This window comes from Arvicanthis niloticus, chromosome 2 (assembly GCF_011762505.2).
Source record: "Arvicanthis niloticus isolate mArvNil1 chromosome 2, mArvNil1.pat.X, whole genome shotgun sequence".
Classification (NCBI taxonomy): Eukaryota; Metazoa; Chordata; class Mammalia; order Rodentia; family Muridae; genus Arvicanthis; species Arvicanthis niloticus.
In genome coordinates, this window is record NC_047659.1 from 88,403,036 (window position 1) to 88,430,576 (window position 27,541).

The 27,541-nt window shown below is 39.4% G+C and overlaps 1 protein-coding gene and 1 long non-coding RNA gene across 2 annotated transcripts in view; one reads left to right on the top strand and one right to left on the bottom strand.

Annotated features, from left to right (window-relative positions):
• Positions 1-249: 249 nt before the first annotated feature.
• LOC143441400 (uncharacterized) lies at positions 250-4,313 on the bottom strand. The gene is made up of 3 exons (XR_013108754.1): positions 3,233-4,313; positions 2,206-2,365; positions 250-1,117 (listed from the first exon to the last, which is right to left on the bottom strand). It is a non-coding gene; the product is annotated as an uncharacterized LOC143441400 (long non-coding RNA).
• Positions 4,314-5,304: 991 nt separating this feature from the next.
• Spred1 (sprouty related EVH1 domain containing 1) overlaps positions 5,305-27,541 on the top strand; it is a 59,831-nt gene continuing 37,594 nt past the window's right edge. Inside the window, exon 1 of the mRNA XM_034494857.2 lies at positions 5,305-5,447. Within this exon, the coding sequence (XP_034350748.1) occupies positions 5,416-5,447 (32 nt within the window). The 5' untranslated portion in view covers positions 5,305-5,415. The remainder of the gene's footprint in view (positions 5,448-27,541) is intronic.

Here is a 27,541-nt window from a genome sequence, read left to right on the forward strand (position 1 = left end):
CAAATGTCCTCTCCCTTGAAGAGCCACAACCTAGCCTTGGAATCTGTGACTAGTAGCAATTGCCAGAGCTGGGACTTAAGATGTAACTGTGATGTCTGTAGCTTCTCACATACAGGAGAGGCTGGAGAGGCTGTTTCTTTTTGTTTGTTTGGCTGTTTTTTTGTTTTTTGTTTTTTGTTTTTTTTTTTTTTTTTTTTTTGTTTTTTTTTTTGTTTTTTTTTGCTGGCTAGAGCAGTGGTTTTAGCTAGGGATGTATTAGGAGACAGGCTGACAAGGTACTTGCAAAGAAAGTGGAAGACTGTGAAGGACTAAGATGGCGTACTTCTGGAAAAGGAGAGCTGTTAGGTATACTACAACCATGATGACTAGAGCCTCTAGGTGAGGGCCTCACCACTCACAGGGCTGGGGGCAGAGTTTGAGATAAAGCATTGCTTAGTTCACAAAACATTCTGGGTTTGATGCTCAACGCTTTGGAAAAAGGAGTCCAAAAAGAGGCACTCACAGAAGATGATGGGGGAAAGACTTTTATAGTGGAAAATTTCAATATAAATAGTGAGGGAAATATACTTGCCTATAGCCAATCTTGAGTCCTCAATCTCTGCAGTCTTTTATTTTGAAGCAACTGGCAAGGGCAGTTTAAATCAGAGGAAGGCTCTGCAGGTCTCATAACCTGGTCTTCAAAGACGGTCTCATGGGGCAAGTCTGTGTACTTGCAGGCAGACTCTTGGGACAGATGGACTGGGTAACATCGTTGGTTGGTATCCATCTTGGAGACTACTGCTTGAGGTAAGGCCTCATAACAACGGGCTGCAAATGCTACTAGGTAGATGAGGATGTCACCAGGCTCTCCCATTAGATGTCCACTGATGAAAGAATTCCGATAGATCACCCTCTTCTCCCACCAAGATTAAGAGCAGGTTCTGAGGCTAATGGAGATGTTCCCAGGCCCACACAGTAGCAAACTGATCGAGGCATCCAATGTCCTGGAGCTCCAGCTCTTGGCTGACACTTAAAGAGCTTGCAGCAGCAGAGGTCTTCTTGTCCCATGTCACTGGGACATATCTTTTATACTTCAAGATCTAGACACCAGGCTCTGAGCATCCTTGTAAGATCATTTCTGTTCCACAGTTAAAAAATATTTTAATGTATAATATATATTAAACTGTCGCGAACCCCCCACGCTTGGGCACCAAACTGTTGTGCTTATTGGAGCCCGATGTTGGACGCCAAACTGTTGTAGCCCGTATTGCCCGTTCCGGTCCGAGGGTCAGGGTCTAGCGAGAGAGAGAGTGGGGATAAAGGGGAAGAGACACGAAGAATGGAGACAAGACAGAGATTCTGATCAAGTCTCGTTTATTGAAGGGAATTCGGAGCTATTTATAGGCTTTTGCCACGTGCCTTGTAGGCGCGTGGATACCACGTGCCTTGTAGGTGTTGATATGACGTAAGCCTTACAGGCGTCTATAGCGTGGACAGCACGTGCACCGCAATGCCTTGCAGGCGTGGATAGCACGTGCGCCTTATAAGCATGTATGGTGTAGATAGCACGTGGACAGCACGTGAACTGCATTGCCTTGCAGGCGTGACTACCACGTGCACCTTGCAGCTGGGGCCAGTAAACAGCAACACAAAATATGTGGGGTATCAGAGTGTGCTTTAGCTGTTGTAGGCTATTGAAAACCAAATCTTTCATCAGGGTATATGGTTCCAGATGGCTGCAAAGTTGATCTAGCCGCTTTCTGCTAAAGTCGGCTCCCAACATTAAACTGGTTCTATAACCAGGCAGATCTTGAACTTGCAACCGTCCTACCTCAGCCTCTATATTAGCTGGAATCATAGGCCTGTGTCAGACTGGCCTAGATTGGTTTAAACTTGAGTGGGATATATATATATATATATATATATATATATATATATATATATATATTTAAAGTAAGTAAGATCGTCAACTATTGGTAAATGGTGAGAACTACAAATGTCCTCTTAAAATGGACACAGAAGGATCTTAACTAAAAAGAATTGATAGCTTGACCACCACCCACATCTTGTCCATAGGGCACAGAATTAATAGATGTATTAATAATTTAGGCTGTTCTCTCTCTCTCTCTCTCTCTCTCTCTGTGTGCGTGTGTGTGTGTGTGTGTATGTATATGTGTATGTACATTGCTTGATATATGATAAACAAAGACAGTTTTCTCATCTTACCCGAAAGTCAGCTCATGATTTCTGGCCTGCACAGGAGCCTCAGACAGCTGTGTCTTCTCAAAAAAGAAAGCTGCCTTTGTAAATGGCCAACCTTGTCCTTAATCACAACTATGATGGTTATCACTGTTGATGGCTTACCAGGGGCCAGGTCGTGTGTCTACTGGGGTGCACAGAAGAGGACAGATGGTTATTTGTTGAATGATTGAACAATGCTGAGTGCTTTACAATTAACCTTCACATGCCATCACTTTGACACGGGCATTAGAACTTCTGTTTTACAAAATTATAGTGAGAACTGGACATACCATCACCTCAGAATTTGTTCTAAGTTCTTTATGTGTGTTGCTAGCCCATTAATCCATGTAAAAGCTCTGTGAAATAGATGCTATTAGCCACATAAACTAGACCAAGTTTAAGTGATTTGCTTTAAGAACAGTCTATGGGTGATTAGACATGACTCATGCTCTTCACTCCCACCTCAGTAATGGGGATTTAGCCCAGGGTCAAATGTCTGTCCCCACCCTCCCCCCAAGGCATTCCGCTAGAAGGCTAGATCTTTGGCCCCTTTTTCATTTTAAATTTTTATTTTGAGACAGGGTCTTGCTAGTTAAGGAGGCTAGCCTTCAACTGGTTCTGTAACCCAGGCAGACCTTGAACTTGCAACCCTCCTACCTCAGCCTCCACATTAGCTAGAATCATAGGCCTGTGTCAGTTTGGCCCAGATTGATTTAAACACGAGTGGGCAGAACCAGTTAGTGGCAGAACCTGGAGAACAGACTACCATCAACGCTCTGGGGTTCAGGTTCTTCACATCATAAGATCAAGTTCAAAATGGTAGGGGTAACGATCTCTTCCAAGGCCTCATTCACTCACTCTCTCCCTCCCTCCCTCCCTCCCTCCCTCCCTCCCTCCCTCCCTCTCTCACTCACTCACTCACTCCTCTTTCCCAATCGCCACTTGCTCCAAAGATGAACAATCCTGCAGACGTGGCCGGAAGGCAGTTATATAAAGAAACTTGAGTGATCACCGTATGGGTTTTTGGTGCACGCCTGGCTGGGTTAGCGCCCTTATTCCTTCCTCAAACATACGTTAGGCACTCTTATGTGCACAGTCCTGTTAGCACATTACTGTGTACTCATTCGGAGAGCAGCAATTCTGAGGCTTCCTGGAAACCCTTGGCTGAAGAGTGACGGTTTCCTTAGGAGGCCCTCTGGATTTCTTCTTCCCCTGGAATTGTTCTTTACCTCAAGGTGGCTGGAGCAGCAAGCTTCCTTCCCTGGAGGTTAAGGAAATTTGAGAACAAAGTGAAAAGCCTATCGCAGAACCGCCTAGGGAACTTGGGAGCACTAGGGCACTAGGGAGTCAGTCCCCCAGGCGATCTTGTCTATAAGCTGACTACGTAGATAGAGGAGAGATAATAGAATTTAGAGCTAGGAGTTCCTAGCCCTCCGGTCACAAAGATCCCAGGCTCCAACCCTCAACCTTAGAAGGTTCTTGTGCAAAAAAGACCTTTTGGGATGATTGCATACATTGTCCTCTGACAATGCAAACGTGACAGCTGCCTATCCAACAACCGTTCCGCCTCCGTTCGCCAAAGTTCGTGCCACACTGGCTTCTCCTGCGCTATAGTTATGCAACCTCGCTCGCAGCGGGAGTTATTTCCTGTGCTGCTAGATGCGCCAGATTCAGTAACCCGCCTACCCCAGGCTTCAATGGAAGCCGTTCTCCATTAACAAGCACTCGGGCTTTCAGACATGAATGCCCAGCATTGCTTGTTGTTTGCGCAGTGAGAATCGCGCTGCGACGTATTGAAACCAACTCTTTCTACACACACACACACACACACACACACACACACACACACACCACCCTTGTGCAAGCAGCAAGGGGACTGCAGCAATGCAACAAGAGGGACAGCAGGAGGAGCTCGCTTTGCAGTCTTGGCCTGTAACCCCCACTAAGAGATGAACTCATGCCAGTTCCATTCTTTGCAAGAAAAACACAACACACACACGCGCGTGCACGCGCAGAACGGAGTGGCCCCCTGATTTCTTCCCGGAGCACACGGTGTGCTGCCTGCTCGTCCGGGCAACCGGGATAGTCCAGGCCGAGTAACCGTGAGTTGCAGGTCGCAACAATACCAGTCCCAGAGAAGCTCTGCTCACTGCTCCCACCCCCGCCCCCTTGCCGCGGCGTGCCAAGAGTTTGGAGCGCGCGCACGCACACGCGCGCGATGCAGTGCAGCGACATATCCCTCCGCCACCCTCCGCGCCCCGCTCCCGCTGCCCGGCGATTTGGGAAGCTAGGGGAGGAGGGAACTACTTTTCTGAAACTTGTTATGCTGCCCACGATCTGGAGCTGCAGTGATTCGACTGCGGGCCGGGGCTTTTAGGTCTCCCTCAACCCTCCGAGGCCCCGCGCCTCCGGCTCTCAGCCGCGCCCCACGTCCTCCCGCCAGCGCCCGCGCGAGCCCCGCCGCCGCCGAAGTCGCGAGGGACTACTTCGCCTGCCTCTCCCGCGGGCGCCCCCAGTTCGAGCGGCGGAAGGAGCGGGCGGCGTGAGCGCTTCCGCCGCCCCCCTCGCGGCTCCCCTCTCGCGGGCGTGAGGAGCGGACCGCGGAGCTGCGCTGATCTCGGTCCTCCTCACCGTCGCTCCGCACTGTGCCCTCGGGCTCCGACGCTCGCCTCGCGCCCTGCCTGCGGCCCCCAGCTGGAGCGCGTCTGAGGGAGCCCCCGAGGGCCGACCAGGCGCGCCGCGCGGGCAGCCGGCGGCCAGGCGGGAGATGGTGCGCGGCACCTCGGCGGGACCGCGCCGCCTCCCGCAGCCAGCGCTCGGCTGCCCCCCGCCGGCTCCCGCCGCCCGACCGTCGCCGCGCCCCTGAGAGGAGCACCGCCTCAGCCACCGGCCGCGTCCCCCTCAGCGCCCGCAGTCGCCCGCGCCGTCTCGGCTCTGCACCCGACCTCGGCGCGGCGAACCGCTGGGGTCGCCACGGCCGCGCTCGCTGCCGCCGCCCCCCTGCGGGGGTGGCCGGGCTGCCCGGCTCGCGGGGCGCCGCTCCGGGTGAGGTGTCCACCATGGTGAGGCCCCCGAGCCGCTGCCCGCGCGCCCCGCCGGCCGTCGTCGCCCGCCGCCCCTCGGTGCCGCCGCTGCCGCTGCTTCCCCGCCTGCTGTTGCTCCTCCATCTCCTGAGCGGATCACGGTGAGGGAAAGATGAGCGAGGAGACGGCGACTTCTGACAACGAGTAAGCGAACCCTGGCCTGGTTGAGCCCGGTGGGCAGCCCCCTCCCCCAGCTTGTCCCGCCCGTGAGGTGATAGATGCCCGATGTGTCGGGCCATTTTCTTTAATGGCAGCACCCCTTCCCATTCGTGCATTTTCGCCTCTCTGCTTGGGGAAGGGGATCGAGTGCAGTGCAGAGGCGGCGTAGCAATCGGACGTCTCCGAGACGGAGTAATTATGTGGGTATCTCAAAGTGGAGTAGAAACTACCCTTTGCCTGCCCTTCACTCCGGCATCACACTCGCACCCCCCAACACCTTGAACACCCAGCCACCCTGCCTTTACAGCTATTTCGCTCGGAAACTAATGTGTGGGAGCTCCTCCAGCCGCAAACTGCTCTTGAATCCTAATTCGATGACTCAGTGACTCTTAAATACCGATTAAGCCTTCGCCCCCCGCCCCACTTTTTAAACTTATGACCTATACTATTCTAGTAAAAAGATAGGGTTAGGGAAACATTTTAAGAATTAAATAGGATTAAGGACACCTGGAGTGTGGGCGATGTTGAGTATTGTGTTTTTACCTTCGCGAGTATTGAACCCATCTTCATCAAGAACAGAGTAATTAAAAATTTTGAATGCTGGTGTTTGGCTTCCGTCTGTGAAAAAGCACGGTTTACATTGCCGAACGCGTTAGTGACTTTATCGGAGCTTCATCCATGACTTTTAAGTTTTTGCTTATTTGGACTGTCCTTAGGTTTTCCAAACGAATCACCGTGCCTTTTAAATAGTTTGCTTTAATGTAGCAGCCTCTTGGAGGAATAATGGTGCTGTAAGAGTTTCCTGTTGAGAAGAGAGTTAATTTGGGGGCAGATTTTGGTGACTTTTTTTTTTGTAATTGAATTCAAGTTTTGTTTATTTTTGGAGGGCTGTGAAGAGTTAAATGAAGACGAGTCCTTAGGATACGTTCTTTTAAATAAAGTGTATTCCTCAAGTCAGATCTTTTCTGGAAGGCTTTAAAGGCCAGTGCCGAAGCCCGTTTACCGTAAAATAGCTAGAAAAATGCCGAGCAACGTCGTCCGGTCCCCCCCCCCCCACTTTTGAAAAGCACGCACTGAGGAGCGGGTGTGGAAGGAGTTGGATTGCTGCAGTCAGTGCAGTCTAGAAGCAGAAGTGGCCGCCATGTTCTCTCTTTTTGTGAATCGCCCTCATTTGCATAGCACACTTCATTCATAAAAAAAATAATTAAACATCCATCACCTTGGACAACTTGAAAGGGTTTCCTGAGAAAACCATTAGAAGCTTATTTGTCCTTGTGTAGATTTTTGGGCTCAGAAAGTGAGGAGAATTTGAAGTTTTAGATTAAATTTTGGAACATACGCGCACAGACAAACAACTACCCCAGTTCTCAGAATGTTGACACAGTTATGTGGGAAATATCAGTTCGGGGAGGTGCTGGGATCACGTGATCGCCTCCATTCATAAAATACCTGGCTGTCCATTCACAGTGCAGTACACTGTCACTGCCTTCCGCAGACTAGACCTATTTTGAGAGAGATCAAGAAGCCTGTCTCAGATAGTGCTGGGCTGGGAGGAAAACTGCGGAAATGCTGAAGGGAATGACGGGAACTTTTATTAGTATCTTGCAATAAAGCAGCTGGGATAAAAATCTTAAGATCTATTTTAGAGATGGGAAAGATGTCTTACCAGTTTAATAGTTTAGAAAGTAGTATTCCCTTACTATGGCCGAGGAACAAATGATGAGATGTAGATTAATGCAAGCATAGAATATATTGTTTCAAAACGGGCCTTTTTTGGTTCTATAGTAAATTGAAAGTGCAAGTGAGTGTATGAGAGAGATCTCAGTGGATGGAACCGTTGTTGAACTAAAATGAAAAAAATATTAACTATGGTTTTAAATCTCAAGATACTGATGCCTTGAAATAGCCCCCCCTCCCCCAAAGGTACTTACGGGTGATTTGGAAATTATTCGTCCAGATTTTTAAAATTGTTTTCACAGAGATATACTGCCTTAATCCATTGTTCTTGAGGAGCCTTGTAACAGTGTCAGTTTGGGTAGTAAAAGGGTAATCTATTTTAGCATGTATTGTCCTCTGAGAGGTTCTCCATAGGGCAAAACTGGGTGGTGATGGTTAGTTAATGTTAGGAAATGATTGTGTTCATTTGCTAATCATTGCTGATAGAACCAAAACTGTTTACTTGTGCTTTAGCTCAGCCACAAAGTGAATTTCTTGGAATGTCCTTTTTAATCTGGTCATTTGTGTATCTCATCTTTAACATAGGAGGTGAAGTTTTGAAATGAAAATTCATTATTTGTAATTACACATTAGGAAAAAAACGAGAGATCCAGTAGAGCCCTCATGGGCTTAGGCTTGGTTTAAAATGGCCTTGTTTTTATTTTTTTATTTTCTCTCTTAAGCTATCTTTCATAGGGATTTGATTACAGTAGAAATTATTCTTAATACTTTATTGCTTCATCTTTTTCTTTGTTTCTAGCCTTTTAAAGAAAGTGAAAATGATCAATTTCTTGGAAGCCCATGTTAACTTTCAAAAATTGATAGCCACTGTGCTAAAATATAGTAGAGCCTTTTAGAGCCATCATTTTGAAAAACCATTATTTGAATTTAGACTTTGTGTGTATATGTGTGTGTGGAAATAGGTAACTGAGGTGCTTACATATCTAATCAAGAATTAGTGGAAGGTGTATTATATAAAAGTGTAAAAGGCAGCTTATCAGTAATAAGTCAAATGAGGGAAAAATGCACGAGACTAGGATGAAGCCTTAGATTGTTTCAAATTCATGTTTGAAAATAAGATTTTTAGGCAGGTAAGATGGCTCAACTGGTGAAGACGCTTTATACTTTGTAGCCTGATGACCTGAGTTTCATTTCTGGGACTTACACAGTAGAACCTGTTCCCACAAGTTCTCTGACTTCCATGTATACATATGGCACCCATACATTGAAAACAGTCACACAAATAAATGTAATAAAACATATTTTAATTAGACTTTTCAAAAGACAGTAAATATACTCTAGAAGTAAACTGCTTTATATCACAAATAAAGGAACTGGCAATATAGTTTTATTTTCAAAGTTAATACTTTATTTTATGATGCTCCAATTGTTTCCAGTAAAGATATATCTTATGTATATAATGGATTAGCCTTTTAAATAAAATTTTGAACACCTAAGTATATATTATGTAATGCATAAGGGCCTTGGTAATTTGTTGTTGAATGAGTATAACACTGCATGGCCTTTGCCAGTTTGACCAAAGCACTTAGAGGAGTGAAGTATCTGAAAAACCAAGCGTTTTGTTTATTGTGCACAAATAAGCCAGAACCAAATGCCATGTCAGAATTAGCAAGCTAGGATTTACAGTAATTTTAGACTAGGCTAATTAAAATTGAATCACTTGTGATAAATTTTTGGTAGTATAATCCATGTTAGAACCATTTCTCCTGTCAAAAGCAAATTTTGTGGTTATATCATTTAGTGCTTCATTAAAAACATACTTCACAGTGGGACTATGTGAATATATGTATTTAATTCCATTTATCTTATTTGTGTGTATGCATACGTTATACACATATAGTTAGGAAGTATTCTAGAACTGAATAGAAAGAAACATTGGCAAGCTGTGTAACAATTCAAGTAATGTATGTTTATGTAGGTATCATGGATACATAATATAAAATTTGCTTAGAATTCAGTTGAACTCAATGCTTGCTCACCTTGCTTCACTTCTCTTTGATATAAAGCTTTTGGTTTTTAGTTATTATTTCTTTAACTATGCTAACATACTCAAAATAATAAACAAAAGAAAACAAAAAACTTGTGGAAATAATTTTCTCTCAAAAGACTCAATTATGTCGTGATCTCCAACATTCTGTCCTCCTGTATCATTGTGCACTTGTTCTGTACTTACTCAGATTTCAAAATCATTCTCAAAATAACACACATTTTTATGTGTGTTATTGCGCCTTATTTCATAATGCTTGTTATACACTTTTGTGTGTATGACTTTGTTTATACACTAGGGATTATTTAGCTTTGTTAGAAAATAGGCCGAAAAATTATGGGAAAATAAATTACCTTTTAAAGAAGATTTACCCTTTTATTTCCTAAGCCCAAAATTGGCTTCATTTTTGACATGTTTTATTTTCTCAAGTTTTAGAAATAATAGGTGAGACCTAAAACTATCCTGGATACTCCTGGATAATCATTGTGTTGGGCTCTGAGCTATGCACTGTCAACAAAAAGGTACTCATTTATCTGGTTGATTTCAAAGATTTGAAAGTCCCTTTCTTTTACAACTTCTCCATAGCGCCAACTATAATAAACTGGTTAGGAATAAAGAAGCTCACTGATGGGGAAAGGGTAAAAACTATAGGCTTCCTAATGCTGTTGCCAGTGCACTGAGAAGTATTTAGGGGGAAATAATTTATTTGTTGTGCTACCATGAGATATCAAGGACTAACATTTGTTATGTAACTGTATATTCCTTTACACATGATTTTAATAATGTTCATATATTAGATTTTTTCACATTGTTCCAAGCACTATGTGAAAAGCTTTATTTAAGAATTACATAGCTAATGTTTGTACACACACAGACACAGCACACCCTCACTCTTTTTCTGAGTGGAATGGAATTTCATAGTGAATGTTACAGTAGATAAATATATGTGAATATTTTTTGCTATGTTTGAGTTATCTTTCTAGAATGTGACTTTTAGTGGCTAGTGTATGGTATACATTAATGTTTACTAGTCTAGTATTGTTGGAATTTGTTCTGTTTTTTTTTTTTTTTTATTGAACAGTACAAAGATGACCTTGAAATTTTTTTTTTTTTAGTTTGTATCTGTTTCTTTTTCCTTGAGATAGTCTAGGAAGGTCACATCTTTTTTTTTTTTAAATTACCATATACAAAAGAAAATATTGTATATGAGAATACTTAGGCTTTGAAATGTCTGTTCAGTTCTCTTTTAAAATTATAGTTTTACGGAAAATGAAATTTTATTCAGACTGTTAAAAACATGCTGGGTGGTAAAGTAGAAATGATTTGTTTAGAAAAATGTTTTTGAGTAGCTAAAATTTTTGAAATACTGCACTATAGAATTAAAGTGATCATTTTGAAGTAATTTGCATATCTAACTTTTAACTGTTTTGTGCAATGTAGTATAATACAAAGAACATTAAACTTGAAATCAGGAGACATGCTTTTCTTATAACTAATTCTGTGATCAAGGGTGAGTGACGCTGGCTCATTTGTAATTGAAAGAGTTTGAACTAAGCATTATGGACTCTTCTAATATGCTAATAGTGTATGATTTGTTTTAATGTTACCAGTGGTAGATACACTCACTTGATTTTGCTAATTATATTATTTTTGACATATATAAGCAAATGCTGCCTGATATTATGGTGGTAATGTAAACACATGGATTTTGAGTAAAGAGATAGAAAACTTGCAAACAACTGATACCGTACATTCAGAAACAAATCGGGATTACTAACCATTTTATTTTCATTAGGAGATGAAGTCTTACTATCTATTCCAACTTCTCAGACTTGTTTGGTTTAAATAATCTTCTTTACACCCTCCAGTTAGTTAGGGATTATAAGGGGACTAATATCCTACACCATCAGCGTGGATTAGTTGGAAAAGTGAACAAAAATCTACTGGACTTGAATGCCAATATCAGGAGTTCCATAAGAGACATACTAACATCATGCCAGTCTCTTAAAGCTTTACTTGGTGACCAGGAACACCAGTAAGTCATTCTTACTTGGTCACTTACCAAAACCATGTTAATCTAACACATTTGGTTTCAGAAGTTAACACAGAACACAGGTAAAGTGTATTATTCTCCAGCATTTAAATACTGTTCTGTGATGTTTGGTGTCATAACTGTACCCTAACAGTCGAGAGCTAAAGTCATTAAATCTATGAGATTTGTGTCTGTGATACTTGGAATGAGGAAATTTTTTATTTGTTTGTTTATCTTCTTTTGAGAGAGGCAGTGTCTCATGTAGCCCTGGCTGGCCTCAAATTCACAGAGATCTGCCTGCCTTTCTGCCTCTTATCTAACAAACAAAATAATACCAGTATATTGTGAACATTTGCTTTCATGTTCTGAGTAAAGATTGGAAAAAATAGGTAGATACAGAACATATACTGGGAAGACCAGAGAGATAAAGGTCTAGTTCTGTATTTTTGGTTTGTTTGTTTTTTGTTTTGTTTTTTGCTTCATAAAACAAAACAAGCTGAGGGGTGGTGGTACATGCCTTTGATCCCAGCACTCAGGAGGCAGAGGCAGGTGGGTCTTTTGAGTTTGAGGCCAGCTCTGGTTTACAGAGGAAGTTCCAGGACAGTCAGGACTACACAGAACCAACCAACCTACCTCCCTCCCTCCCTCTCTTCCTCCTCCTCTTCCTCCTCCTCCTCTTCCTTCTTCTTCTTCCCCTCCCCCTCCCCCCCCTCTTTTTTTTTTTTTTAAGGCAGGGTTTCTCTGTACAGTGCTGGAACTCACTCTGTAGACCAGTCTGGCCTCAAACTCAGAGATCTTTCTGCCTCTGTCTTCTTCCACAGATAGAGGCATGTGCCATCACTTCCTGTCTAGGGTTTTATTTAAAAACTGGTCTTAATGCCTTTCTGAGCACATTGTAGAAGTACAGGTAGGTTTGATGATGTTCCCTCATTTTAGGTGGAAAAGGACATGTTTCTCATAGTTTCAACTCAAGAGGTGAATTTAAATATCACAGTAATAGGGTCAAATGTTTACTTTCTTGGGAGAAATAATCCTTTTCAGTTTCAGTTATTTCATGAGGTAAACAGCTCATGTTCTTGTAAGCTGTGATCCAGCTAAGATTTTTTACTGGTGAGAAAGATTTGCTAGCCAGTTCACTGTTCTTGGTTTAATCTGTTAGAATTTTAATTGGTCCAACCAAAAGTCTGTCAACTTATGTGTAAACTGCCAGTTTTGGTCATGAACAACTAGCAAAAATATTAATATATATTATCATTAGTCCTTGATATTTAGCCTGCTATTCTGAGGTAATTTGTTAACTCAGAAATAACTTCTTGGATATGTAACTGTATGCTTGGTTTAGGAGTTAATTGGAAGTTTATTGATGAATTAGGTGATGAATGTACATACTTTGAGGCTTGTTTGACTAAAAAATACTAGGTAGAAGTTGAGAACATGTAGCAAATAACCTTAACAAATGCATCAAACCAGAGTATTGTTTAACTTTGCCTTTTAAAAATACACAAATACACACACAGAGGGAGAGAGAGAATATGAATATGAATGAAATAGTAACCTTTAGCCACCCTTTGTTTTCCTTGGCAGCTTTTTTCTGAGTCCTGATATTTAACAAGGGAGCAAACAGCTTTAGTGACCAAAAAGCTTACTGATCAGACACACAGTCTGGACTGCTTTGAGTCTGAACCTGTGTGCTGTTTGTCCTCTAGTAGAGATCAAAGGAAAAGGACAGTTTGGCTTGTAATTACTGATTAACTTCAGCTCATCCCAATATTGCATTTATCCTGCCTTAACTACAGTTAGCTTTTGGGAAGTATAGTGAAAACAGTACTAGCAAGATGGAGACTTACAAGTGGATCTCTGAGTTAGAGGCTAGTCTGGTCTACATATATGTAACATTGTCTTCAAAAAAAGTAAAATAGCTAGTTTTAAATGACTTTGAGGACAAGAGCAATTAAAGTGAAAGATTTACTAAAAAAAAGTAGCTATAAAACCTCTACAGACCGTTCATAGACATGAACTTTATGTGAATATATTTTTCTTTTTAAATGTAAATATAAAGTTATTGTTAAATTAGATTTTAATAATAGGTCAAAAAGCAATAGAGCTATTTATTCATTCCTACTTGGTACACATAATGTAAAGACTGTTTCTTTGGTTTGGTTTTCCAGAGATAGGGTTTCTCTGTGTGGCCATGGCTGTGTTGAAACTCATTCCTTAGACCAGGCTGGCCTCCAACTCAGAGATCTGCCTGCCTCTGTCTGTCTCTTAAGTGCTAGGATTAAAGGCACATACCACCACTGCCCAGTTATCTGCATATTTGAATAGTCCTCACTAATACTGTGATATTTCATCATACTGTACCAGAAGCTGACATACCCATTTTCTCCTTATTGAGTGCTAGGTTTCCATCTCTTTAATAATACAAATAACACCATATGGTTGGTGTTCAAGCTGCAATCCTAGCACTTAGAAGGCTGAGGCAAGAGAATTTTAAGTTGACAATTACAGATTTCAGGTTAGCCTTCGCTGCATAGTGAATTCCATGACAGCATGTTTCTGTCTCTGTGCCCCCCTGTGCACGCTCGTGCACGCTTGCGCGTGCGCTCTCACACATTCTCTCTCTCTCTCTCTCTCTCTCTCTCTCTCTCTCTCTCTCTCTCTCTCTCTCTCTCTCTCTCGCGGTGTGTGTGTGTGTGTGTGTGTGTGTGTGTGTGTGTGTAGACCAAAGAAGGATGTTTAGTCTTCTGCTCCAGCACTCTTCCATCTTACTTTCTCATGGAACTCAGGACTTCTGGAAGAGCAGTCACTGCTCTCTTAACCACTGAGCTATCTCTCTAGCCCCCATAGACCTTGATTTTTAAAAAACTCCCAATAGTATATATTATTATATATACTACAGTATATATATATGATACCTATTTTTATAAACATCTTTTTTTAAAAAACAGTAAACCTCTACACAAACTTATTTGGGTAACTACTGAATAGTAAATAATAACTTCATTGGTTTTGTTCATTTTGTTTTGTTTTTCCAGTACTGAAGCTAGAACCTGGGACTTTACACACAGGAGGCAAGTACTCTACCAACTGAGCTATATCCCCAGCCCCACATTTTAGCCTTTTAATAGGCCAAAATAAGGCATTAGATTCTCTAGAGCTAAGAGTCATAGGCAGTTGTGAACTGCTTGATGTGGGTACTGGGAAGTTAACTCTGTAAGAGCACTATATACTTAACCACTGAGCAATCTCTGAAGCTGCATATTTAAGTATTTTTAACATGCATTGTAAAATTTCTTGGTGTTCTTATGTAACACTCCTTTTGTTACCACACTGTATTTTCTTTCCCAAGATTATTTGAATTGTTCCCAAATATTTACTATCATGAATGTACTTGTTTGTGCTCCTGGCACATATGTGCTAAGTGTTCTCTAGGGATATATGTAGGAACATAGGTTGTTAAGATAGAGTGTGAATTTTGAAGTCTGTGAAGCAGTGTTCTCCACCCCCAAGAGAACAACAAAACGAATGTGTGTGCCCAAGAATTCAATTTATACTTAAAAGAGTGGTTCTTAAATTGAACATTGCTGTGATTTTAACTGGTATCTTGAATATCAGATAATGACTTTTGATAAAATGTCATAGAGTATTTTTTCCAGGTACTGAGTTAGTGAATTAATTTATGTTATCAACAAATTCATTTAATACAGCAACCCTATGGTGTAGGTACGGCTAACTCATATAGACAAGGAAACTGAAACGTGGTAAATGATAGTTAGGATTTAGACTTGGTTAGGTCAGACAATAGACTGCTCCCTTCTTTGATAGTTTTCCTTACTCCAAATTACTGATATTTATATTTCCTAACCTCTTTGCCTTTTCACCTGCTTTTACTCATCTGTTGGCCTGTATGTGTTCATGATAGAACATTGTTTGATATGCATAGTCTTCTTTTGAAAACACATTTTTAGAATTTGTTTCCTCAGTATTAGAATGGGTAAGGTGGCTGTGATGATTTCTAGAACTTTGCTTTTAATTATTTTGTAATTTAACTTATACCCCTATTCATTGCACCATTAACTTCAAGATAATATTATTTGTTTTATTTTACCTTAATTATAAAAATATGAAACACTTGAAAGATGTATTACATAATTCTGTTTACAGTTAATTACTTTTATGGATTAGCCATTTAGGTTATTTAAAAATCTGCAGTGATTTACACACACACACACGTGTTCTATATTAGGTTAAAAACTACAAAGCTAACCTGGAGTGGACTTGACATGTATTAATCTCCAGGTAAGCATTTAGACACCTGTAGCTGAGCTGTTTATTCAGCATTCTTGGTGGTTTTCTTGAGGTAGTCCTTTATGATACCAGTTATCTGTATGGTCTTCGGTCTTCTGGGTGGTTAGTTGATAATTGTGTTTTATTGTTGTTTGTATTCTCTCTCTCTCTCTCTCTTTCCTATTTAATTTCATTTTTATTTGTATGGCTGTGTATGGGTGCCCACTGAGGCCAGAAGAAGTCATTGGATCGCCTGGAACTGGAGTAACAGATGATTGATTGTGAACTGCCTTTTGACTTGGGTGCTGGTGACCAAACACCAATCTTCTCCAAGAACAAGTGCTCTGAATCACTGAGCCATTTCTCTAGCACCAGATTATTTGTTTACTAGTTTTTTTAAGTAATTATTTCAGAAATGATAATACTAGCGTTAGGAGAATTTATTACTGGGTGGCAAAATGCTAGAACCCAGTAATAAATGATAATCCCTATGCTATGTGTGATAATCTAAATGTCAGTAACATAAAGCATTCAGGTCATGTAAAAAAAAAAAAGGTTATGTCTGCTTCAGTAATAAAATGTCCTTTAATTAAAAGTTATTATGTAAGCTCTCCATATCTTAGAGGTCACTAAATGTTGCAGTGCAGTGGACCCAAAGAGCTTAATCATTTATGGCATTGGAGGACGGACTGGTGGTAGCAGCTAGACAGATGAAAATGAGGATGCTGCCATGTTTAATAGTCAAATACAGTTCATCTCCCACATTTTGCATTCCTTCTAGGTTTGCCACAGTTGTTAGTATTGACACGGAGTGAGGAAACACGCAAGTATTTGTTAAGTATTTATGAAATCCTGGAGGAAGGAGAGGAGCTACTACTTTTGAGGCATACTGTGAGGTATTAACATAATAAGCAATGGGGATAGAGATGAATAGAATAGGGTCATTCTCAAACAGCTCTCCTCAATTATTAGAAATAATTGTTAGTTTTTGTAATGTATGGCTTGGAGATAATGAATTAACTGTGAGGGCCAGTACAATTTCCCAAAAAATGAGAAAAAAATCATTTATAAGAGATTTTTCATGTACACTCAACTCTTACAGTTCTAAAGTGTTATGATTTAATGTAGCTACAATCTTTGCTGACTGATATATCTTGAAGTTCACATGGCAGGATAAATTTTATCTCTTAATTAGTAAAGGTTAAAGGGTTAGTCTGTTATGGCTTAGAACAAAGGAGCAAATCAGTACTGTGGAAGTAGCCTTTGTACCTTTATATTTTATATGTTGTTGATGAATTTTGTGAGTGATCTTTTAGGTATCATATATTTATACACTGTCTGGTGCTCCTTCACTAAAAAGAGCTTTGAAGTGAATAATTGATAATTGTTAATACAAGGCAGTTAGCCCAGTTGGGACACCATTTAATGTAAGAGCATGAGGTGCTGCTCTAAAAGTCACACTCCAAAAAGCTGCATTTTCTGGTCAGAAGACAAAGGGCTACCGAGATGAAGGACAGGGTTAGAGTTGCAGACTTTTCTAATCATTGGCCATGAACAGATTGAACTGTATTTTCTTCTCCCTTTCCATTTGGCTATTCTGAAACTGAAGACTTTTTGAATAAAGGTGAAGTAGAAACAGTGAAGAAACAGGCTGTTACTTCTTGTCAGCTTACACATTCTTAGGCTGAGTTTCATTTAGAGAAGAGAGCTGTTGGTAATTATAATTACTTATATTGCTGTTTTGCTTCAAAAAAGTTGTATACTTTAGTATCTTATGTTCAGTGGTAAAGCTAATTCTTTCTTAAAAATTATTTTCCTCTTTAGAGACCCAAATATTCTTTGCCCTTAGCTTAGAACCAGAATTCTACAGTTGACAGTTCAGTTCTTCCTGTAGACTTGGTGTATTTGGTTGACTGGAAAGATCAAGTGTTTGCTTCTTGTAGTTTCAGAATCAAACAAGTGATGGGAGCTGCTAACACTTTTTACCAGAATCTCAAAGCAAATCTGTGGGGTTGAGGAAATACTGTCTTTGATTAAACCTCAAAAAATAGGGATCCATTTACAAAGACACAGTATCCTCAGTCAGTGTCCTAAAATGTTAGTATCTTGCATAGCCAAAGGCAACATAGATAATATTGTCTACGAACAGTGTGAGTCCCTACTAATACTATTCAAGTTTCACGAGTTGCCCTGATTCAGGATTTGGTCTATGATTGTATGTTGCAATAAGTTGTCATGTATGTTTAGTTTCCTGTAATCTGAAATATCTCTTTAATTTCTCTTTACATAATCTTGATACTTTACCTGAAGAGTATTGGGCAGATATTTGCAGAATATTCCTAAATTCAAGGTACCCATTTTTGGCAACAGTACCATGTTACAAGTGGTAGTGCATTCATTCAGTAGGTTGGTGAGATGAACTGAATATTTGGCTAAGATGTTGGCCAGGTTTTCTTAACTGATTAAGTTTTTTTTTTTTTTTTTTTTTTGGGGGGTTTTTTTTGTTGTTGTTGTTGTTGTTTTTTGTAATAAGCAGCTTGTGGGGGAGATTTTTGAGGCCTGAAAAACAGTATTTACCATTTTTCTCATTGATAATTCTTACTTACAATTACTGTGATGCTTGCCAAATGATTTTTCTATATCCATGGTTTTTCTCACTTTTAATAATCTGTTATATGGTAGAAGGGCTCTCTCTTCTCATATTCATATACATTTTTAGTATGACTTCTAGCCCAGTGTCAGTATTTTTATGTGCAGTTTCCCTGGAGCCATTGGGAAGCATTGTTGGTTTTCTATGTCCCTTTGACGAGCATTTAGTTTTTGAGTACTTCCTTTCTGGTATCACAAATTTACGAGGCTCAGTGAATACTTTGTTTGTCCTAGCTTTGGAATCATTAATTCTTTAAGGGGCACTATTTTTGTTGTTATTGTTTTGTTTTTTTAATTGGAGATTTGTTTTTAAAACCTTTTTAGCTGTGCTCATTGGCTTTTGGAGTAAGGTCCATGATAGTATTTAGCTTATACTACAGATGGAGAAAGCTAAACTGAAGTTAAAGGTATTTACTCATAATATCCAGGTAAAGTTATAGTAATAAGAGTTGGGATATAAACTTAGACTTGGTCTATACACAGGTGGGGTTTGTTTTCCTTAACTACTTAGATGCTTAGATTATGATGTGCCTTCCTTACCTTCACCTTCTTTCCTTTTTTTGGGGGGTGGGGGTGGGGAAACAAGGTTTCTTTATATAGCTCTGGCTATCCTGGAAGTCACTGTCTAGAATAGGCTGGTCTCCAACTCAGGGAAATCTTCTTGCCTTCGCCTCCCAAGTACTGAGAATAAAGGTGTATGTCACCACTCTGTTTCACATTTACTTTAATAATTTGTCTTTTTCCTTTCTTTGACACAATATAGTTAAAATAAATTAGAATTTGTTTGCTAATAATATAGCTTTTTCAAAGTAGAAAACAGTCATTGCAGTTCTAAACAATTTTTACACATATTCTCTGAATAGGGTTATGTGCTAGATATTAGTAGTTTTGGATTATGCATGTACATGTTGGAGACACTGCTGAGAAGGTTTTGTTTACTATGCCTTTTTCCTCTTAAGCATGTGCTTAAGTACAGGTAGGTGGTGTGATAATTGTGATTATTTTATATTCTGTGCAATTAGGTGGCTCAGGATCTGCATGTAATATGTAGAAAATATGATACACAAACACGTAATACTAGATTTACTTTCATTTTTGCATTTACCTGTGTCTCCATTTAGTGTCTTATCATTTCATAGGTGTTATAATATAACCTTGCTAAACATTTGTAAGCATTTTATATTTGTTGCTTAATTCTCACTGTCTAAATACTGTTTTACCACATAGATTCCAGTGATTTGTTGAAGATAGGACAGTTCAGTAAATGAAGGTGCATTTAAATCTATTTTTACACTATCTACTGTGAAACACTGGTTCTGTTGTCATACTTGCTAACTATTCTTTCTTAGGTTGAATGTTTCTATTTAAATATACATACATACATATGTCCATATTTTTTTGGCTTGCACTTTCGATTTTATCTTATCTCAGCTTTTATATGATTCATAAAACAGTATTGTTTATCACTAAATAATCTCTTAGGATAACTTCTTATGAGACATTTCTCTGGGAAGCATTTACAAAAAGACTTACTTTTTGTAGTAGTAGACTGATGCTTGCTGAACATTTCTGAGCGTAGCAGTTGTAATATTTTGTAGTCTCTGCACACATACAAAAAGTATGCATAAAAGCTTAATCACTAATAATAATGAAAACAGATCTGAAGACAAAGTTCACCTGTTTTTAAAGAACTCTCTGGGAATCTTATTCACAGTTAGGTTAGCATGTAAATGTATGCACTATCGATTTGGGTTTTTGCTGTCGTAGTAGTAAATGTTAGTAAGTTTAGTCTCCTGAGGTCTTCCTGGTCATAGCTGTTGTGACTCAAAAGTGCAATAATCAAGTCCAGCCCAAAAGAACCAGTCACACAGCATGTGTCTTCACATAGCAAGCAGTAAAATGCTAGCTGTTTGTTGAAATTATTACTGTAATTTCACCACAAGTAAATGCCAACAAGTTCCTATTGTAGAATAACCTCTAAGCAACACATGCTAAACATCAATGGAAACCATGGAGGGCAATTTACAGATCTTTGCTGTTTCACAAAAACATGAAGAAATTTGGAATGTAAAAGGATTTTTAATTAAATAGGGCTGTCAGAATTTCTATTGCTGTGATGAAACACCATGACCATAAACAACTTGGGGAGAAAAGGGTTTAGTTTGATCATACTTCTATTTCATGGTCTGTCATTGAAGGAAGTCAGAACAGGAACTCAAGGTAGAGAGCAAGGAACCTGGAGGCAGGAGCTGATGGAGAGGTATTGCTTTTATTCTCCATGGCTTGCTCATCTTGCTTTATTATAGCATCCAAAACCCTATGCCAAGGGGTAGCATCACACACAATGAGCTAGGCCCTCACAAATCAATCATCAATCAAGAAACTGTAGGCAGACTTGCCTACAGGCCAATAATATGGAGCCAATTTCTCAATTTAGATTTTTTTTCTTCCCACATGACCCTAGCTGGTGTCAAGTTGACATAAAAGCTAGCTAGTTCAAAGACCTTATTTGAATAAATAACAACACTAAAGCCTGGGGTTATAAGATAGGTAGTTTAAACTTTTATGGTTCTATTGTGTCTGCCTTGAGGGGGAAGTTTGTCTTCATAACTGTCATTTCAGTGTTGTCCCCATTGAAAATTGTTACCCCTGTTTTTCCCTCCCTATAAAATTGGTCACTTTTCTTTGGGGAGTCTTTTGCCCTAAACTGCCTAGCCAAATTCTACCTTCTGTGATGACCCAAATGTCTATACTGGAAAATAATTTATTTGGGGTAATCATCATCTCTTATTTTTAGGGCTGGATCATAGATACTAGTAGTTAGCCCTGGAAAAGGTATCACCTTTTCTTAAAGGTATATATAGCTTCTAGTCAGAATTTCTGCTAATGCCTGCCATAGGTTCATGATAAAAACTTCATAAGAACACTATTTAGGTACTCACAGTAGCCAGGCAGGTTCTCAGCAGGAAGTTGGTGAGATGCTTATGTATTTTATAGATTTTTTTAAAGATAAGAGTGCAGAGATAATAAGGCATCTATATCCTTATTACCCGGTGAATCACTATTAGCATCTTCCTCCCAGCTTTTTATCTAAATCTCTTACTGTTTTTGTGATAGTGGTTACAATGGAGTTGAGCTGTCATCTGTCTTTTCTAGAAACATGGAAGTGATGAATACATGATTTCTACTTTGGGTTATCTAAGATTGGGGGCTAGCAATGTGTCCACCAAGTTAGTGAGTCTGTGTGTGGATCTTCAAATTCTATTTTCTTGCACAATCCAAAATAATTATTGGCAGAATCAAATGATTTAGAATAACCTAGTGCTAACTTAATGTCTTTCAAGGAAAGGATGCACTTGGATTGTGAATTGTACTGGAAGCAGTGGTTTCCCTGGTGATGAAGCTCCATGGGGAGGAAGAGGAATGAAGAGAACTTATTCTGGCAGCCAGGAGACCACCGGGACTCTGAATAGACAGCAGTCTCAAGTTTGAGGCTCTCCTCTCTGTTCTTATAGGGCAGACTTGTTATGACACTGCATTCTTCATACATAGCATACTCAAAAATCTATGAGAACATCCTTGGGCAGAGAATGTAGTAGTAGTAAAAGGAGTACAGTTTACCTCTAGGTTTACTTAAAAGGGTGGAACTGTGCCAGTTTCTTCCTAGGTTACCTTGACATTTTTTTCTGCCAGGGTCTTGTCTGGTGAAAAAAGCACACAAAAACCATTTTGAAGTGGACTTTACAGTCATTTATGGATCTGAAGCTATTTTTTTCTGCAGTTAGATGATGGTCTTGGAAACTACTGGCCATAGCTTCTAACAAGCTATATGGCCTTTAATTTAGGGAGTATAGTAGTCACAGAAAGGATGATGTCCCAAAGCAAATGTGATGAATTGTTCTGTAAGTGTGCCTACCCTACCACCTACCATCTTGAACACAATTGTTTTAGTTATTCCTTAGTCACACACACACACACACACACACACACACACACACACACACACACACCTCTGTTGTGGTGAATCTAATTTGCCAGTTTGACATTTAAAGTATAGATTAAATGAAGACAAGTTGTAGGACCTACAGCTGGTCAAGTGGAGCTTTGAGTAAACCTGATGAGTGAACTAGCTCTAAATAATGGGAATCACATGATTTTTTTTCACATGGTAAGAATAAATCATATTCTGTTCCTGAGAATAAAAGTGGAATGAACAGATGGAAGTTTAAGGAAAGATAGCAGACTTTTATTCTATGTATAGAGACAAAAACTAAGTTCCTAATGCAGTTTGTCTGATGGTGGAATAAATTGTCTTGGGGAGTTGGAAATCATCATAGTTACCAAGTGAGAGAAAATTGATCATGTGTGAATTTTTTTGCAAAATCAAGTGTTAGGTTTTAGTTAAGTTGGTTTAAATCTTCTAAAGTTCCTTGTAATTGCTTAGGATTCGTGCTTTTTGTTTGTTTTTGTGTTTTTTTTTTTAAGATGGGTTTTTTTCTTTTTTTAGCCCTGGCTGTCCTGTAACTTGCTTTGTAGATCAGACTGGCCTTGAATTCACTGAGATCCACCTTTCTCTGCCTCTCAAGTGCTGGGATCAAAGGAGTGTGCCACTACTGCCTGCCAGAATCCATGCTTTTAACCCTCTATACTTAGTATGCTTCTCTGTTTGTTCAGGTTTCCACCCCCACAAAGTGAATGTTTGTATAAAAAAGAAACAGTGTAACAGTGCTTAGCTTTAGAGAAATACTCTACCGCTTGAGATTTATAAATGAAGTATTCACCTTCATTAGTTGTTTTTGACAAAAAAACAAGACAAAGCAAAACCAAAAAAACAGCAAGCTCATTTGGTTTGTGCAGCAGAAATTGTGAGCAATTTCCTCCTTCCTAGTCTTGTCTGTCTGCCTGCCTCCCTCCCTCCCTCCCTCCCTCCCTCCCTCCCTCCCTCCCTCCCTCCCTCCTTTCTTTCTTTCTTTCTTTCTTTCTTTCTTTCTTTCTTTCTTTCTGGCATTTGTTTGCATGCCTGCTAGAGGTTGAAGTGTCCACTGTCTTCCTTGATCATTCTCCACCTTATTTACTGAGACACGGACTTTTACTAAACCCTAAATTCACTAATCAGCTAGTCTGGTTAGCCTAGTTAGCCAGTTTGTTCCAGGGATCCTGTCACCACCTCTGAAGTGTTGTGATACAGATGTGCCCTAACATTTATATGGGTGTTTGGGATCCAAATTCCATTCGTCTTGGGCTTGTGCAGTAAGCATTTATTCATTGATAAGGTAGCAAGCAAGTATTAGTTCTTTGTGTAGCTCAGTGCCTGGAGAGAAAGAGCCTGCGTTTAGCAAATATGGGCCTAAGTTCAATCCCCACTGCAATTTTTTTTTATCAGCATACTTTTCTTATGCAGACTTATTTTAAAAATCAAACTGATGTTTTCTGAATTGTCGTAATTGAGTAGGCATCAGCACTGCTGCATTCATACTGTTATACTGTTCCACAGTGTAATCTACATGATCTGTAAATACAACTAAGGAATTCGTAAAGAATTCCCTATTCAGATGTACAAACCATGATTGGTATCTTTGGTTCATTCCAGTTTTGTTTGACATAAAAGCTGCTGACCTAAATGGATGAACAATACTGGAATGATTTGAGTTGTGGGTCTTGGAATCACTCAGAATGTGTTATCTGTGTCTGTTGATTGGTAGCTGTGGAAAAATTGTGTTCTGTATGCCTGTAGTGTAATCTTTGACTCATTGAAACTTCAGAAATGAAAGCATCATAGACTTAAATGTTTATTTCTAGTAATGGCTGTTTTTATTTCTATTATGCCACACTCTGAAACCCTTCTGAGTAATGACTGGTGGTATATAAGTGCTTCATTGTCAAGACATTTTGGTTTTAAACCACATTTCTCTTGCTGCTCTTCATGGGAATTATGAGGCTGATTTGAAGTCAGTATTGGTCCTAGTTACAAAGCTTGTAGCATCTAGTGTATTCCAGGAAATTTTGGTAGCTGAACATTAAGGGGTTAATGAGTTCAGGGCAACTCCACAGGGTAAACATATGGAGGTGAATGCATTTGTAGAGTACAGTCACATGTTTTGTGGCTGTGATGTTGAGGGCATGATTATGGAATTGAAATTTTTTTTCTGTAGATGCTATGAGCTTACACTTAAACCAATAAAATTGCAACTAATAGAGAATATACACCCCAGCCAAAGATAACTTTCATGTAAATGAAACCTCCTTTCTAGGCACTTTAATTCAAAGCGCAGAGCAGAACAAGGACACAAAGACAGTGGGGGATTTAAATCCTCACTCAGGCTCTTACACAAGATGCTGTCTTGTCAGTGGGCATTATTGTCAGAATTAAACATGTCTTGAACCTAGTTTCTCAGGCATAGTAGGCTACCGAAGTCGAATAGTTTAATACTCTTAGAAATCAGATAATTTTTTTCCATTGTTTTTGCTGTTGTAAAAGAAGAAAATAAAAGTAACCTCTCTGTCTTCTGACCATGGTGACATTTTGTGACTCTTCCTAAGGAACAATTATCCTTGTAGAAATTCTCTCAAACTGAGATCATGATGTTTCAAAGTCTACTTCTGTGTACTTACTGTGTCAGTTTGTATATACTTTGCTTCATAATAATAGTTAAAGATTTATTTTTAGCCCCTTGTTAATGAGCCTCTAAGTTCCTTCCATTCTTTATTAAATTGTACTCATCATAGCTTTATGCATATAGACTTGAGTATACCTCTGTTTTTCTGGAATTGATTTCTAGGTGTAAAATGTGTGGTTCTGAGGGGGGTATATGTGTGTACAGATTTTAGTTTTATGGGGGATGGGAGGTACCAAACTACTGTAAACATTATAGGTGGTTATATTCCCATAAGCTGTGTAGAAGAATGTATTGATACTATTATTAATACTTAACTAATTCAGTAGGTGAAAAAGTCATGACAATAGTAATTAATTTCTACTTTGGTAATTACTTAGTAGAGTTGGGCATCTATGACATTCATCTTATAAATTGCCTTTTTTATGTCTCTCCTCTAAAAGTTTTTTTATTTGTTTTTTCTTTTGAGACAATCTTGGGTATCTCAAGCTAGCCTTAAACTCACTCTGTAGCTAGTGATGGTCTTCAGCTGATCTTTCAGCTTCCAACTCCTGAGTTATGAAAATTTCTATTAATAATTTTATCATTTTAATTTTAGCTTAGAATTGTTATTTTTTCCAGAAAGTGTACTTTTTTTTACTTTAACACTACTTATTGGGCAGCCATTCTGTTTCCCACAGATCTGATAATGTCTTATTGCCATTCATACCAAATACTTTGAATACATTCATGTATTTTCTAGACTACATTCTTGAGTTTTCACTTCATCTATTTTCTTTTAAAGCATATTAGTGGTCAATGGCATGAGAAATGTATTTAGACATTTGGTGGGATTTATGAGTCAGTGACATAATAAACACATTAGATTACTATGGTGCATTCATATTATAACCTGTACATTTGTTTAATCTGGACCACAATATTTTAAATACTACATTTTTATTTTGCCTGTTGACTTATAAATAGGTTCTTCTGTCTTTCTCCCTGTGCTCTTTTTGAAACTATATATGTAGCACATACAATAAAAACTCAAAAACATTCCTCTATTAAAATTAAACCTTATTTGTTTAGTACTTATTCACTACCAGCCACTGAGTTTACAGAAGGTTTGTGAGCTTACAAATGAATCAGTCCAGTTTGTAATACTAACTTAGCCTCTATTCCCCAAACAGCTGCTGGAGTGGAGCACCTTTCCTGTTTTGCCTGCTCTATAAAGAAGTACATGCTTGTATCTCTTAGAGGTCTTTCTGGAATCTTACGTTTTCCTGCCATAGAACACTGATGTGAGAGCTACAGTAGAATGTAACAATGATGTACAGCACATATACTGTAATACTGTCCTGGAACAGGTCACAGAAGGTAATGGATAGAGGAGAGATGGTTATGCCATTACTTCTTTGCTTAGGATATCTGACAAGCCTTTACTGCAGAGGGGTAGAGTCAATTGAAAATGCGCAGATGTACTACTTGAAACCTGAGCTTCGGAAGCACACTGGGCACAGAGTTTGCCTCTATGCCATTTGATTTTCTGATCAAAATTTTCCGGTTGTTAGCTATATTTCTCAGCAGTATTTCATTCCCTTGGCTCCCTCCCCACAGTTTACTTTAATCTGCAAGGCAGTGTTTTTCTTTTTTAAGTATAGATTTTACATTTCTCTCCTCAAAAAGTATTTTTCTTAGTAAAGAAGAGCCTTATTTTTACTATGTGTGAGGTGCTCTATCTTTATCTTACAGCATTGTTTTCTCACCTGACAATTTTTTGTACCTTGTGGTCTTTGTCTAAGATGGTCTTTTATAAGAAGTCTCTCTTCCCCTTCAATTCTTCCTTTGGCACCTCTGGGATACAGAGCACCTGGTTCCTGGAAAAACTTGGATCTCTCAGATCAGAGATGTTTTTCTCTAATGACCAAAATTGAGAAATGTCCATATTGAATGAGTTTTGCTTGACTTACAAGCTGTATCATTAGAGGTTCTTTTTGGAATCTTACGTTTTTCTGCCCTAGAACAAAGTTAACCTAGAAAAGGGACACTCCATTTCAGTAGCTGTCTTAGGAATGGAGGTTGAGCTAATACTGCCACACTGTCTTGATCAATATTGGATATCGAGATTTTCTCTTAGGATTAAACTTTAATAAATTTTTTTATTGTCTATATAGAGTCTGATAGATTTTATTTTAAAAAATCTAGTGAAATTGATTGCCCAATTGAAAACGAACATACATGTCATGATTGGCATGGTCACTCATGCTGTCTGTCACCTTTGGACATTTTTAGCACCGTGTCATTCATCTTTCTGTTGCTACTTGGCTTTGTTGTTTTGGGCCTGTGGTGAGAGGGGCATGGTCATGGAACAAACTGCTCACCTCTTGGGAAGAAGAGTGTAGGATACGAGGAGGTTTCCACCATTTCCCAGTAGCACCGCAGCCTGGTGGCCAAGTCCTGTAGTACATGGTCTTTAGGAAACAATGGCAACCCAAGCCATAATACCATGCTGAATGCTTATTCTGGGTTAGCAGCTTCTCTGCACCTACTGATCTCAGTCCTTACAGGTTTGTAGTCTTGGAGATCATCTGATTCCTGTAGTTTTTGTCTCACCCTTTGTCTCTTAATGCTTTTTATCCATGAGTTTTGTTAAAAAGAATGGATCTAGAATTCTACTCTTAGCCCTTTCAATAAAGACACTACTGTAGTCTCAGATTTCAGTATTAAAATAGTGTCAGAATTCAAATAGCATCTTCCTAGCTGCCTTTCTGTCTTGCTTTCTTCTGGTTAT